This window comes from Podarcis raffonei, chromosome 1, assembly GCF_027172205.1.
Source record: "Podarcis raffonei isolate rPodRaf1 chromosome 1, rPodRaf1.pri, whole genome shotgun sequence".
Lineage (NCBI taxonomy): Eukaryota > Metazoa > Chordata > Lepidosauria > Squamata > Lacertidae > Podarcis > Podarcis raffonei.
The window spans coordinates 32,734,297-32,750,650 of NC_070602.1; the positions used below are offsets into that span (position 1 = coordinate 32,734,297).

A 16,354-nucleotide genomic window follows, 5' to 3' on the forward strand; every position below is an offset into this window, starting at 1 on the left:
CCAATACAGCTTCTCTAAATCAGGGACATCCCTGGAAAATAGGGACACTTGGAGGGTCTGGCAAACAGACCCGATGAGGGTGTGGGAACCTATGGTTTATGGTGGTAAAGAGAAAGGGGTGCACACTGTGGACCAGACAAAGAAAAAGAGGTAGGATTAACTGGGGGCCCTTAGAAAGGCCTATAATGGCCTCATCTCCTTCTCCTAGGCCATACCACTATTCCCTCCTAAATGCTGGAATGCGTGCTTGAACTGTTCTAATGCCTTCTAATTGCCTGGATGGAGAAAGATGTGTGTAGAAATCCATGGCTTGAATACAGCTTACAGTACAACTGGAAAAGTCACATCCATTGCTTTGCCCATCTTTGCCCATGGAGGCCCAGGTGGTGTCTGTGGCAAAGAGTGCCTAACATCAGCTTTGGTTGGTGCATCAATCACACCCTTTCATGGACAGGGAAACCTGGCCACTGTGACACATACATTGGTAACCACACACCTGGACTACTGGAACATGCTCTTTGTTGGGCTGTTATGGAGGCTGCAGCTAGTGCAGAATGCCACGGCCTGGATGGTGAGTGTTGTTTCTTATTGAGCACAGAGGCCCGGGTTCGGCACTGGCTGCCTATTAGTTACTGAGACAATGTTAAGCTTCTGCTACTTACATACAAAGCCTAAATACCGTATTTTTCCAGCTATAAGATGCCCCCATGTATAAGACGCCCCCTATTTTTGGGGACTCAGATTTAAGAAAATGGGGGAAGATGGCTCAGAGTATAAGACGTTCCCCTAATTTTTGACATTATTTTTAGGGGGGAAACCTAGTCTTATACAGGAAAAATATGGTAACTCTGGACAGGCTCCCTGAAAAACCATCTTCCTCTTCACTACCCATTAAGGGTACTGAGATCAGCTAATGAAACACAGTTAGTTTTGCCAATGTTTGATGCCCATCAGCTTGTAACATGGAGGTGGGCTTCTTCACGGGTGGCAACACGGTTGTGAAAAGCCATCTCTGCTGAAATTCAAGAGGTCTCATCAGTGTGGACATTCCACCAGCTCCTGAAAATGCTGCTGTTTAGGCAAGCGTTCACTTGAATGGAACTTGTGACTTTCTTGTTTTAACTGTTTCGAAACTGTTTTAATTGCTGTGTGTTTAATTATATATTTTAATTAAGGATGTTTTAATGCTTTTCTGCCTTTTAATCACAGATTGATTTTATAGTTATAAACCATTGAGAAGCCATTTTGACGTACAAGTGATATTCATTAATAGTATGAAAAATAAAAATATTCTCTCCTCAGTGGTGCAGTGAAAAGGTAAGCTGTTGGTTGGGTCCCATATGTTTCTCTTATAAACAACAAAGACCGCATTCAAATATTATGAACTATAATCAGCCTTTTAGGGTGCTTTGCAAATATTATCTTTGTAATTATTACAACAACCCTGCAAAGGACATCATTCCCAATTTGTACACAGCAGGACTTAGAGACCATAGATTGCTGTCTAGCAGTTCCTAGCAGAATCAAGATGTGAGCCAAAAGCTTCTAGGTTTGCATCTCAGTCACTTTGTTACCACAATAAAGTAGCTCTCGAAAACATTATTTTCCTGCTAGTGTTTGAGTAAGTTGGACTTTGGTCTCTTGGCCTTCAGTGAGTCAGACTTAAGCACTGCACTGGTTTTTTAATATAACAACCAAGGCCTAGTCTTTTTTAACAAAGTCCTACTCTTCTTCCAGCCATGCCTGAATCAAGCAAACTGTTGTTGTTGTTTAGTCGTTTAGTCGTGTCCGACTCTTCGTGACCCCATGGACCAGAGCACGCCAGGCACTCCTGTCTTCCACTGCCTCCCGCAGTTTGGCCAGACTCATGTTTGTAGCTTCGAGAACATCTTTGTGTGAGGTTGTTGTCCCTTCTGTACTTCTTCTGTTGAAGCTGAGAGTTGCCAGGATTTTTTTCAGCGGGAACTGGCCAGAACTGGGAGGCTTATGAATGCACAAAACATGGCTACCTTCTGCTGAAAAAACACTGGAAACTGGAAGCAAACTGTTAGCCAGTGTTTTTTCAGCAGAAGGTAGCCATGTTTTGTACATTCATAAGCCTCCCAGTTCTGGCCAGTTCCCACTGAAAAAAAAAAATCCTGGCAACTCTCAGCTTCAACAGAAGAAGTACAAAAGGGACAACCCCCTCACATAAAGATGTGTTAATCGCCTCTTGCTCCTCCCTGGTCAACACCCCACAACTTGCAGGATGGACAGAGGGCAAGTGGTTGGATGGACAGTCAGAAGCACCTTCTGCACATCCTCAGGCCTCAATAGCAGGAACTATTGGGACAGAATTGGATAAACTATCATATATGCATATTCAAAATCTAACAGTGGCACATTTCAGGTCAGGTTGAAAATGCTTTAGTTTCTCTCATCCTCACACTAGCCCTCTAAGGCAAGTTCCTATCCTTCCTATTTCATATATGGTCAACACTGATTTAGATCTGATACGAGAGTCTTTACTCATCAGCTAAAGCCTGGTGCCATCTCGAGGAATTAGCCTGCTAGCCTTCAGTGGACTATCTGCATGCTCAAGAATGTAAGGTTGGTAATATTAAAAAACCACATACATTTTTAAGTGAAGAGACAAATCATGACATTAAGAAGATTTAACAGAGGACTCCACAGAAAGCTTCATTCTTAATTGGACATAATGATCAAAATTACAGCATCAAATCTGTTTTCAAGTTTTCTTCCAAAAAATATTGACACACACACGTTACACACACACACACACACACACACACACACACACACGTTGTGAGTATTTGGCAAGTATTCATGTTGTGAAGCTATGTGTCACAAGGATATCTCAGTTCCTTGGAAACCAGAACATATAGTTTGTGTATCAGATGACAAAACGTTTCTACTAATCCTAATGATTGCCTGTTTGTCTCCTTAAATCACGCATCCGCTTAACATTAATCTGCTTCAGAATTAGGCATACTGACACCTTGTGTGGTTTCTCAGCCTCTGGGTTCCCCTAACATTTTTGTTCTCTAGTTATGTTTCCTCTTCTTCCACCCACCTTCCATTCCATTCCTGCTTTCGCACCTTTGACATATACAGTGGTACCTCGGGTTAAGTACTTAATTCGTTCCGGAGGTCCGTTCTTAACCTGAGACTGTTCTTAACCTGATGGTTTGGGATGCAAGCAAGGCAGTAATGAGAGGATTCTTCATACAGCAGAACACAATTAAAAATAAGAACAGAGAAAAAGGTAAAGAAGAAATCTTGAAGCAGATAATGGACAACGAACAAAAACTAATTAAGAAACCAAACAGCTCGAAAATAAAAGAAAACATTAAAGCCCTACAAGCTCAGTTCGCAACTATAATAAATAGAGAAGTGGAATGGAATATCAAAAAACTGAGACAAAGAAATTTCGAATTTTTGAACAAATCAGGAAAATGGCTTGCATGGTAAATTAAAAAAAGAAAGGAACAGAGTACAATAAATAAAATTACTTTGGAAGGAGAAGAGATAACCAACCCGAAAGAAATTAGAAAGGGGTTCTTGGACTATTATAGAAGGTTATATAAAAATAAAGAAAGGAACAATTTGAGGAAAATAGAGAGATTTTTGAAAGATAAAAAGGTGCAGAAGATCCCGACAAATAAAAAAGATCAACTGAATACACCAATTGAAAGAGATAAAAGAAGTAATAAAAGATTTAAAAAGGGGGAAGGCTCCAGGGCCAGATGGATTCACCGCGTGCTACTACAAAGAAATGAAATCTATTTTGATGATGCCATTGAAGGAAGTGATGAACAACATTCTAAGAGAAGGAGAAATTCCGGAAACATGGAAAGAGGCATACATTACATTTATTCCAAAACAGGATTCAGATCTAACCCAAGTCAAAAATTATAGGCCGATTTCACTACTAAACACAGACTACAAAATATTTGCAGGAATCCTTGCAAAGAGGATGAAGAATATATTACTAGAAATTATTCATAAGGACCAGGCAGGTTTTCTTCCAGGCAGGCAGATGAAAGACAATATAAGAAATATAATTAATATGATGGAATATCTGTCTGCCAGGAATGATAAACAAGCCATAATGATGTTTGTGGATGCAGAGAAGGCTTTCGACAATGTAGTATGGGACTTTATGTTGAAAAATTTGGAACATATGGAAGTCGGCAAAGAATTTTTTAATGGAATAAAGGCAATCTATACAGAACAAAAAGCTAAACTGATTATAAATAATGTAGTTACAGAAGAAATAAAGATACAGAAAGGAACAAGACAGGGATGCCCACTTTCACCACTATTATTTATAACGGTGTTAGAAGTCCTTTTGAATTCGATTAGACAAAATAAGAAAATAAAAGGAGTGACAATCGGACAAAATGAATATAAGATTAAAGCGTTCGCAAATGACTTGGTAATAATGATCGAAGAGCCAATAATTACAGTAAAAGAAGTATTGAAGGAAATGGAACAGTTTGGAGGAGTGGCAGGTTTTAAATTAAATAAGAAGAAAATGAAAATGATCGTGAAGAATATGGACCAAAGTGCAATAGAAATAATGCAACAACAATCACAGATAGAGGTGGTTAAAAAGGTTAAATATCTTGGAATATGGGTAACTCCTAAAAATATAGATTTATACAAGAATAATTACGAGCCAGTGTGGAATGAAATAAGAAAGGACCTGGAGGTGTGGGGAAGAATGAAATTGTCATTTTGGGGAAGGATTTCTACAATTAAGATGAATGTGCTACCAAAAATGTTATTTTTATTTCAGACTATCCCCATAATTAAGGGGAATAGAGTTTTCAAAGAGTGGCAAAGAGCGATTTCAAGATATATTTGGCAGGGCAAAAAGCCAAGAATTCAATTTAAGTTGTTAACAGATATAAGAGAAAGGGGAGGCTTTGCCCTGCTGGATTTGAAATTGTATTATGAGGCATCATGCCTTTGCTGGTTGAAAGATTGGGTTAAACTAGAAAACAACGAACTGCTTGACTTAGAGGGGTTTGACAACAGATTTGGATGGCATGCGTATTTATGGTACGAGAAAAGGAAAGTCCATAAAGGTTTCGAGAACCACATCTTCCGAGGTCCTTTAATTGAAATATGGGATAGGTATAAAAACCTATTAGAACCTAGAGTGCCACACTGGTTATCTCCTCTAGAAGTTTTGAGTGTAAAGAAAATTAATATGAGTAGTAAATGGATAACATATAGTCAACTGTTATTTAAAGAAGGAGGAAAATGGAAAATGAAACCATATGAGCAGGTTAAAGATTATGTATATGATTGGTTGCATTATTTTAAAATAAATGAAATGTTTAGGAAAGACAGTAAGGAACATGGCTATGTGGATAAGGATTCTAAATTTCAGATGGAAATCATAGATAATGATGGGAAAATACTATCCAAAATGTACAAGTTGTTGTTAGAATGGAATCTAAAGGATGAAGAAGTTAAGTCGGTAATGATTCACTGGGCCAGAGATGTGGGTCACAACATACAATTTGAGGACTGGGAAAAACTATGGAAGGAAGGCTTAAAATTTACTGCATGTATAACGTTAAAAGAAAATGTTATGAAAATGTTTTATAGGTGGTATATGACACCCGTAAAATTAGCAAAAATGTATAAGACATGTAATAAGTGTTGGAAGTGCAAAGATAAAGAAGGTTCTTTTTATCATATGTGGTGGGAATGTAAGAAAGTGAAAGACTTCTGGGAAAAAATATATAATGAATTGAAGAAGATTCTAAAATATACATTTATAAAGAAACCAGAAGTCTTTCTGTTAGGGATATTAGGAAACGAGATAAAAAGAAAAGATTGTAAATTTTTTCAATATGCAGTAACAGCAGCAAGAGTGTTACTAGCCCAGAAATGGAAACAGCAAGAAATACCGACTGTGGAAGAATGGAGAATGAACTTGTTGGACTATGCGGAGCTGGATAAATTGACAGGAAAGATTAGATACTTAAGAGACCAAAAGTTCATCGAGGACAGGGGGAAATTTGTGGAATATCTGGAACATATAAGTGAAGGACAGATAACGCTAATGGGATTTAAAGAAGCACTGTGAAAGACTAAGAAATATTGTCTAAAGGGAATAGAAAGAAAGATATAAATAATGTCAATACAAAATTAAGAAATGCGTAACTTAAATTATAACTACGGATGATTTACGGATAAGCTGGAGGAAGTCCTGAAAAGGAATATGTTGTGAAATTTTGATGTGAAACTAATATGTTTTTTGTTTGTTTTTTCTTTTGATGTAAATGAATAAAAAATTATTAAAAAAAAAAGAGACTGTTCTTAACCTGAAGCACCACTTTAGCTAATGGGACCTCCTGTTGCTGCCGCGCCGCTGGAGCACAATTTCCGTTCTCATCCTGAAGCAAAGTTCTTAACCTGAAGCACTATTTCTGGGTTAGCGGAGTCTGTAACCTGAAGCGTATGTAACCCAAAGTACCACTGTATACCGCTTTCCCTCCAACTATAAGAAGCTGTGAAACGCTAATTGCCATTTTGCAACCATCGCTCCACCAGCATCAGGAGATGGAAAGCGGGGACAGTGCTTCTGGCCAGCTGAGAAACCAGCAACGTTGGGCTTCTTCTCTCCTTGAATTGTTTCCATTGCAGCCAGTCATTGTAGGAACTTTGGAACTAAGAACTAGTGCCACAGTTGGCTTTTATCCTCACTGGGACAGCATCTACTTCACATTCAAAAGGACCATATTCAATCTCCAGCATCTCCAGGTAAAAGTCCCACAATGCCAGACAGTGCAGAAGAGACTGAGTTGAGCCAATGGCCTGACCCAATACAAGGCAGCTTCCTATATCTTTTTATATTGTAATCCTGAAGGGACAATTTGCAATTTGCTCTGGGAGGCTTTTTGGCTGAAGAGCAGAGGAAAATGCTTTAAATAATTAAACGAACGAAGGAATAAACTAACTAAACACTAAGAAGGAATAGCAGCCTCTAGTGGCCACAGAACTGAGTTGGTCAACTGACCATTTCTTCTAAAATATGCCCCAGTATTTCTAAAGAGGCATGTAGCAGCACACAGATTCCCAAACCCAGTGAACTGTGCACAAAACCAAATGTATACTAATACAAAAATGTTTAACCCAGCTTTTTAAATGTGAAAGGACTGAATCATTCTTATTCCCATTTTCTGCCCAGATATATAAAATGCTAGGACTCATCTAAAACTGTCCAGTAAATTGACGGCTGGGATGAGACTTGAACACAGGTCCAAGGTACAGACCTATGTATATTCTCTTTGTATGCTAACATGAGCATCCACATTGATGGTGTGCATATTTTCCACCCTAGCTATATTTCCTTGCTGTTTTAATTCTCCATCTGCTTCCTTGCACTATTTCTCCCAGTTAACTTCTTCTCAAACACCAAAAAAGCAGGAATCTTACTAACAAGGGAAGCTGCTTTTGAATTTCAAAGCCAGTTTTGTCAACAGCCTGATTGGCTACTATGGAAATCCCGGGGGAAACTTTTTGCATGTGTGTTTCTTTCAAGTGTGTGTGTGTGCATGCACACACACACACACACACACACACACAAAGATACATGTTTGTTAGACATAGATAATATTTATAAAAGTTACATCACAGCTTTGATAAATTGATGAAAATATTGTTTTAGTGATTATACAGGGATCAACATTCTGTATTTTGTACTCTTCCTCCCTGTTTCATATTAACAAGGGCTTTTCAGCTTGTGTTTTCTTATTTTAAGATCCTTCTCAAAGTACAAGTTAAAAGTTTTATAACACACTTCCTCAATGCCTTTTATTACACGGTCTTCTGTCATGATTTTATCACAGTTTCAAATGTAAGATAAACATTCATCTGTATGTTGTATCTGGATGTAAAAGTGGAATCTAAATATGATAAGCAAAGCACACAATGACGGGTATTAAGCAACTAGGTTTTACTCAGAGTAGACTCATTGAAATTAATAAACATGATTAAGTTAGGTCCATTAATTTCAGTAGGTCCACCCTGAATAAACCTTAGTTTAATACCAACTGCAGTGATTAACAGTAGTGAATCCCAGCAACATACAGCATTAACATCTTTTGAAGACAACCCAAACTAACCTATCTTAATTCAAATACATCTGGGAAAAAGCTGCTTTTGAGATTTTTTTAAAATAGAAGCAAAATCTACAGAGTTCAGCAAAGCACACAATATGTGCCACCTTCAAGTGCAGGATATGGGGTTCTCCATAAACAGCGTGCAGGATCTTACCCAGGGAACCATCCATACATATGCCACTTCTGTGCACAGATCACCCTACTGGATTATGGCTCATGTGTTTTTTATCCAGTTTTCCTCCATGAGCTTGAATGAGCAAAGAAAGTCTACACTGAATAAAATATTTCTCTATTATATACACAGAAGTAAAACGCTGTGCAAACATCCCCAAAACAAACATATAACTTGGAATTTAATCCAAACAGTTCACATCCTGTAAATGTTTAGTTGGTAGATAATCAAGATGTAACTATGATCTATGTAAGGGTTTTATGGTAGTTTTTTTATATATATGTCAAAAAAACCATAGGGTTACTTTAAATATGCATTTAATTTGTGTTGCAAATATTTAGGGTTCTGTCATTGTGATTCAGAATGGCTAGCCTATCTTACAGATGTTGGTAATATCAATCAATCGCTTTACTGACACTGTAGAAAGCCAATCAACTGAAAATTCTACACTATTCCCCAACCCACTTCCATTCACTTTGCCAATGAGATGGGAATTACATCTACCCAAGTCAGATCCACTACTATTAAGCATATTACGGAGAATTAGCTTTAATAATGTTACAACCTTTTCACAATCATGCTAGCGAAGAAGCCATATTCCCATTTATCTTTCAAACCTCTTACCAGCTTCATAACATTGTCACCAAGTGTCCTTGTCTACATATGTTTACCATTACATTTATATACTCAAGGAACTTACTTTAGGATCTTTAGCCCATAGTCATGGTGAGCCACAGCCAAAAGAGTTTTCTAAGACGAGGAGCTAACACCAAGACTCTGGCTTAGAATAAACGAATATGCAATTCGTTAAAGAAAATAGAACATAGCCTACAAGTTGGACAAGCATCTAATGAGTCCATCCACATCTCTAAGGAACGCAAGAGACGACTGGGAAGAAAGGGTCATGCAGGTGATAGGGGCAGGGAGAGAGTAAAACTAAAGGAGGATACTGGAGGGCAGAGGGCTGAATGAGGTTAAGAAAAGGAGTCAAAATCAATAACACGATCGTGAAGCTGAGGCTCCAATACTTTGGCCACCTCATGAGAAGAGAAGACTCCCTGGAAAAGACCCTGATGTTGGGAAGGGGACGGCAGAGGATGAGATGGTTAGACAGTGTTCTCGAAGCTACGAACATGAGTTTGACCAAACTGCGGGAGGCAGTGGAAGACAGAGTGCCTGGTGTGCTCTGGTCCATGGGGTCACGAAGAGTCGGACACGACTAAACAACAACAAATCTGGACAGCTGGAGAGAAAGCAAGGAAACCAGATAACAGATATTACTGTTATTACTAGCATGAGATAGAGGCAGGGAACTTGATCAGCTGAGAAGCAAGTTTCCTTAAATTGCCCAGTTCTCTGCTGATCAAGAGATGGTGGCGGTCTGGCCCTGATACTGATGCTGGCTGTTGTATTGATACATCTCCCAGGAAACTGTGGTTTGGCCGCAGTATGATGCGTGGAGCAAGCCACTGGAGAAGATCTATCATCACTCTAAAGCAACATTTCTTTCATTGGTTAAAAACCTGAATTCCCTGCTCACCAAACAGAGGTTCAGGTCTCCAGCTGAGAGAAACATGAAGATCTCCATACAAAGGTGTGTGGAAGGAGGGGTGGTAGCATCTCTCTGAACAAGCTAAAACAATAAGTGGGTATTTGAACTGCTGGTTGAAAGGTAGTGGCCGTGGTAATCATTATTTCCCTTGTTTGTTCAGGACCTTCCAACAAAACAAACAACCTTTTTGTGATTGGATTGACATGGTGTTAACAATTCATTTAATGCCCAAATCAGTATGAATACAGGTAAAGCTCTTACTAATACCAGTACCAGGATGTTAAAGCCACCTCTTTTCCAAGCAACTTTAAACAGCCTCATATAAAGAAGTCAAAGCACCCCTCCTTTAGCAAATACATCTAATGTTCATTAGGCCACGTCATATAGCAACCAAACGGGCTGTAGGAGCCCTATGGCCATCTGTTAAACGCTCATCTACTGCACCTGCAGCCTTTTCTGCAATCTTCGCTTCTGCCACTCTCTCCTGCAGCTCTAAGTCCAGCTTTATTGTCTTCAGCTCCTTGTCTTTTTCAGACAGCCGGTCCTGAAGCTGAAGAGTCGAAACGGCGACATTGTTATTGGTATGTAAAAGTGCACGGGCACAATATTAACTTGCAAGAAAGAGATGCATTTCGTTCTCACAAAATGACTCAACAAACATCGAGCAACGTAAACACAACTCTTACATTTTTGTTTTCATATAAATAACTTTAAAAAATGAAATTGCCGCCCACTTCCATCCTGATGCGTTATGAAGGGAAAGGAACCTACGTATATTCCAAATTTAATTTCACAAACTCTTAACCTACCTAACATACACACAAAGAGAACAATCCTAAAGCATGTTGACCAGAGAAGGGAAGTTTCTGGAGCTCAGCAGAACTTACCCGCTAGAAAGGGTGCAAAGTATTGCAGCCTTAAGCAAAAGGTCAAGGCCCCCAAAGTGTGCTAATTTACCTGGTTGAGTTTTCAGATGTGGTTAGCAATTCCAGAACAGGAATTGCTCACCCTAATCTACAGCATAATTCAGGGGTGGTAGCAGAGCATTATCCACATAATTAAATTGATATTTCTCATCCCTAACCCCACCCAACTGTAGCTCCAGTGTTACGTCAAACATTCCATATTGTACAGCACAGATAGGTGGTTATTAACAACAAGTAAGAGCAAACAAACAAACAAACAAACAAGAAAAGCACACTAAGCCACATGGCCAAAACATTTGGAAAGGATTGAGTTAATATGCCTGTCACTATTGATTTCATCATTTGTTGTTTACCTGTGCTTTGTTAATTTTTGCCTGTTGCTTTAAACTCGTGGTTTAATGATTTTACTGGTGTTTTTTGCAGCATGCTCTGAAATCTCTTCATGAAGGGTGGGATTATAAATGGAATAAATAATAATAATAAACATACATGCATACATGCAACAGCATTGCAAAATCATGGTCTTAAAAGTTAAGGGAGCTAATAAACAGTGCAACAGAGGTTTCAATTACTCCATATAAGGAACTTCAAATAAACTGAGCAAAAAATAAAAAGTAAACTTGGATATGTCTCTACACTCTGGTTTCTCTTCAGAGTGTATATATCCTTCATAATGAAAACAATGTTGCATTTGAACAGAAGTGTAATGCATACATATTTTTCAGCACTTGAGATCAATAATAATCTGTAATTTCTAACTTATTGTGTTACTATCTTTATTCTAAAATCCACCATGCACTTCTATCTCTTAACGAAAAAATGTAATGGTTAATGTAACATTATTATTTTGATAATGAAGTTTGATTATATCTGCAAAACAATTTACTGAGGATTTTACCATTTAATTTATGAAAAATAGATTGCTGTTAGTATAACAAAGCACATCTGAGGGATGCTTAATCTGATAACGTCAAAAACCTTGCACAGACTGACTGTTCTGAGAAGTGGAAAAAATACTGTAAATATGTACAATTTTTAATGTACAATGGATCTCTTAATCATCAATGCAAACCAAAGAGTTTGCTTTGTTACATGGGAGTCTCTTTCTATCAGCTTTGATCCAGGTTATTCAGAGTGTTTAATTAAATCATAGTCAGTTCTGAACAAGGCCAGCCTTTCCAAATTTCCAAATCTGAGCCAAAAAGAACTGCAAAAGAATCTAGATGGCACTATCTGTGATGTCACTGACTTTAAAACAAAAACAAAAAGGCAGACAAGAAGAATATACAAAGATTAACAAACCATGAATCAAATGATCCCTGCAACAAAAGGAAGCTATATCTTGTCAATCAAAACAAACAATAAAGAAAAATTAGAGTAGGTTGATAGGCTTAGAATATTTCACTGTACCTTTTTATTGTTTGTCCTTAGAACGTCCAATTCCCTTAAGAGGAATGTAATATCCTTTTCTTTATCTAGGTTTGCTGTGACATGTAAAGGATCCATGTTGTCAGGCATAACTTCTCTTCCTTGCTTTTCAGTAGAGCTAGAATGAAAAAAGGAAGAAAAACTTCACTGATCAGTTCGTTCAACAAAGAATCTTCTCGTTCAACGTGATACTTGCTACATTCCAGATGTCTGGAAGCTGTGGCTGGATGGTTACGTGGGAGCCGGTTGAAGCTAAATCCTTCGAAGACAGAGGTCCTGTGGCTGGGACGGGGCGATATGGGATTGGGGGGGCAACTCCCATCTCTTGCGGGGGCGCAGTTAGTGCCAGCACCGTCCGTTAAGAGTTTGGGTGTAATCTTCGACACCTCCCTTTCCATGGAGGCGCAGATTGCAGCTATAACAAAGGCAGCATTTTTCCATCTCCGCCAAGCTAAGCAGTTGGCTCCTTACCTCTCTCGCCCTGACCTAGCCACTGTGATCCACGCGACGGTCACCTCCAGACTGGATTATTGTAACTCGCTCTACGTGGGGCTGCCCTTAAGACTGACCCAGAAACTCCAACGGGTGCAGAATGCTGCGGCGAGACTCCTTACGGGGTCTTCACTGCGAGATCACATTCATCCGGTGCTATATCAACTGCACTGGCTCCCGGTGGAGTACAGGATCAGGTTTAAGGTGCTGGTTTTAACCTTTAAAGCCCTTTACGGCCTAGGACCATCGTACCTACGGGACCGCCTCTCCTGGTATGCCCCACAGAGAAACTTACGGTCTTCAAATAAAAACATCTTGAAGGTCCCAGGCCACAGAGAAGTTAGGCTGGCCTCAACTAGAGCCAGGGCTTTTTCGACTGTGGCTCCGACCTGGTGGAACACTCTGTCACAAGAGACTAGGGCCCTGCGGGACTTGACATCTTTCCGCAGGGCCTGCAAGACAGAGCTGTTCCGCCAGGCCTTTGGCCAGGGCACAGCCTGACTCCCTCCCTCGGCAATCTTCGCGGAGCTCTGGCCCAATGGTGGCCAGTGGCTTGAATTTAATTAATTTTATAATGAATGATTTTAGAGTGTTGTTTGTGTTGTACTTTTGTATTGTTTTATTGTTGTTAGCCGCCCTGAGCCCGGCTTCGGCTGGGGAGGGCGGGATATAAATAAAATTTATTATTATTATTATTATTCAGGGGCAGGACAAAAGCTGTGTAGTAAAACACACACATCGCACCCAGAAGGTCCCATGTTCATTTCCTGGCATAGGTTTGAAGGAAGGAAGTCTGGGGGGAAAGCCTCTGTACATGACCCAGGTGGCAGTTTTATACCAGTTCACACGTTCATAGTTGTTCCTGGATTTTTAAAACTTTCAAGAAATGCAATGCAGAAACTGCTGCTTCTTAAATTTACAAACACAGCACTGTTTTGTAAAGTTTTATATAAGCCATTTGCTATAAATGCACAAAGCATGTGCAGATGTATCTTCCTTTCTTTCCGATGAGATACCTGTTCCTGCTCTGCAAAGAGTCTCAACCATCATGTAACTACAGTGGTACCTCAAGTTACAAAGGCCTCAGGCTACAAACGCTTCAGGTTCCACTAACCTGGAAGAGTTACCTCAAGTTGAGAACTTTGCCCCAGGATGAGAACAGAAATTGTGTGCCGGCAGCGCAGCAGCAGAAAGAGGCCCCGTTAGCGAAAGCACGCCTCTAGTTAAGAACAGTTTCAGGTTAAAAACAGACCTCCGGAACGAATTAAGTTCGTAACTAGAGGTACCAGTAATACCTCAGGTTAAGAACTTAATTCGTTCTGGAGGTCCGTTCTTAACCTGAAACTGTTCTTAACCTGAGGTAGCACTTTAGCTAATGGGACCTCCCACTGCCGCCGCAACATGATTTCTGTTCTCATCCTGAAGCAAAGTTCTTAACCTGAGGTACTATTTCTGGGTTAGAGGAGTCTGTAACCTGAAGCGTCTGTAACCTGAGGTACCACTGTACATACACCAGTCTCATCCCATCACTTTTCTACAACCGCCCACTGAATTCTTGTTAGCTTATTTAAGAAGTTATCTCCTGTGATAATAAAAGAAACTGAAGGTGGGATTCAACCAAGTTCTGCCAGCAAAAGCTCTACATAAGGACTTCCACATGCACTATGGGGATTCCCTCCTCCTTCTCCCCCATGTGCCTTCAAAATTTGCTTGGTGTGGGGTCAGTAGAACCCCTGGAACAATGTGCATGGGGAGGAGGAGGGATCATTCCATAGTGGGAAGCTATAAAGCTTGCCCTGGCAAAAGATCACCATCATGTGATGCTGAATGCTTCCCTGAGCTTTTAAAAGCCTCAAATGAACAGCTTGCTTACCTTAACCTTTTATCAGTGCAAGAGACAGTGAGATTACGTAGCTGCAAAGTTTTGGTACAAGCAGTTTGCATAATGCTTAAACTGGATGTTGGCTGATCAGAACAGTTTAGCTGTTCACTTTTAGTCTGAATGGCTTGTTCTCTTGGCTGTGATTTTGCTGAAGAACTGTGCAAATTCAGGTAACTGGGAGCAGAGACACCGTTCTTTTGCTCAGAATTCTGCTCCAAGATTTCTGTTAGAAAAATAACAACATTTTACTGTTTAATTAAAGAAGATGAAAGATGAGCATTTAATGCAGCTGAATGACAACGCTGCTGGCTTCTAAAGAAGTTCAGTAAAAACAAGTAAAATTTAATGCCAGTTTAACTGCCAGGATTTCCACAGCATGGAAAACCAGCTGTGTGGATTAGTAAGTTGAACACAACCTGCATCCCTGCATCTAAGTGGCAGAGAAGAGGAGCTCCAGCACATTTCCCAAAGTCATTCAGTACTGAACTATACAAAAAGTATCACATACGAGTATAACTCTTCCAAGACTGTGGCTGCAATCAGACATGGCTTCATCGTTGTTTGTTGCAAAAATACAGTTGTTAACATGATCCAAAGTTTATTGATCACGACAATATGACAAGCTGCGGGAGCTCCTTGTGACTGTGCTTGAAGAGAAGGAAGGGAGGGGAACTATATGAAGAAGAAGAAGAAGAAGAAGAAGAAGAAGAAGAAGAAGAAGAAGAAGAAGAAGAAAAGAAGTTTGGATTTGATATCCCACTTTATCACTACCCGAAGGAGTCTCAAAGCGGCTAACATGAGCCTTAAGGATCATGTGGCTTATTCTCATCACACTAAACTATGGTCTAACACAGGAGTGGGGAAACATTCCCACCCTAGCAGATCAACTGTGACAGATAGTTGGGACAATCCATCTGTCAATCACCTGGTAACAGATGATGGACAGGTGGGTTGCTCCACTCACCCATCAGTCCCTTGCACAAAGCTTCCCAAGTGCCCAACAGCCAGCTGGTTGTTGAGTGCTTGACAACCTCTGCACAAGGGGCTTTGCCATCCTATCCTCAGCACTTCCCAAGCAGTGAGCATATAGCTGGAAAAGCTGCTTCATACAGGGATCAGCTTCATGATCAAGTTCCCCACAAAGACCTCAGTCACAGCTGACCCACCTATGTTTCTACATGCCCTATTACTGATGTCATATATCATATCATGACTGCTGCTCTGACATCATTAGGAAACTGCTCCACAAGGCAGTGTACAGTGTCTGTACAAAAATTCCCTTAAATTTTCTGAAAATTCTGCTGTGCTTCCAAGGAACTGAATGCACGTCTTCTTTGCATCTTTAACAAAACTATTATGCTATGGACACCTTCATACAATTCATTATTTACCCACTAAAACAGATAAACTAACATTAGCGAATAAGACCATTTTTTTCTGTAAGGATAGCTTCATATACAGGGAAGTGTTCTATGTGTAAACTAGATAACTGAATACGCAAATGAAGTTAATTTCTCAAATATCCAGTTGACATTACTGCAATCTGCTTTTTCTTGAAGGAACAACAGCAGCACAATCACTTTGTACAGGAAATTTTCCCTTCAAGCTGGGGTTTCTCAAGACCGATAATAGAAAGAACATGAATCTCAATGCCATTTATATTCTGGTGACTTTTAAGGTGATCAGTAGTGGAGCACATGCTTGCCATACAGAAAAGTCCTAGCCTCCATTCCTGGTAAGATTTCCATCTGAATCCAA

General features: G+C 39.7%; 1 protein-coding gene across 3 annotated transcripts in view; it reads right to left on the reverse strand.

Moving 5' to 3' along the window:
• The window catches only part of MIPOL1 (mirror-image polydactyly 1), a 202,225-nt gene that overhangs the window by 130,278 nt on the left and 55,593 nt on the right, over positions 1 to 16,354 (reverse strand). For all 3 annotated transcript variants that reach the window (XM_053380083.1, XM_053380065.1, XM_053380074.1), the window contains exons 3-5: positions 14,588 to 14,819; positions 12,205 to 12,340; positions 10,313 to 10,418 (exon numbers count right to left, since the gene is read on the reverse strand). In XM_053380083.1, the coding sequence (XP_053236058.1) occupies positions 10,313 to 10,418; positions 12,205 to 12,340; positions 14,588 to 14,819 (474 nt within the window). The remainder of the gene's footprint in view (positions 1 to 10,312; positions 10,419 to 12,204; positions 12,341 to 14,587; positions 14,820 to 16,354) is intronic.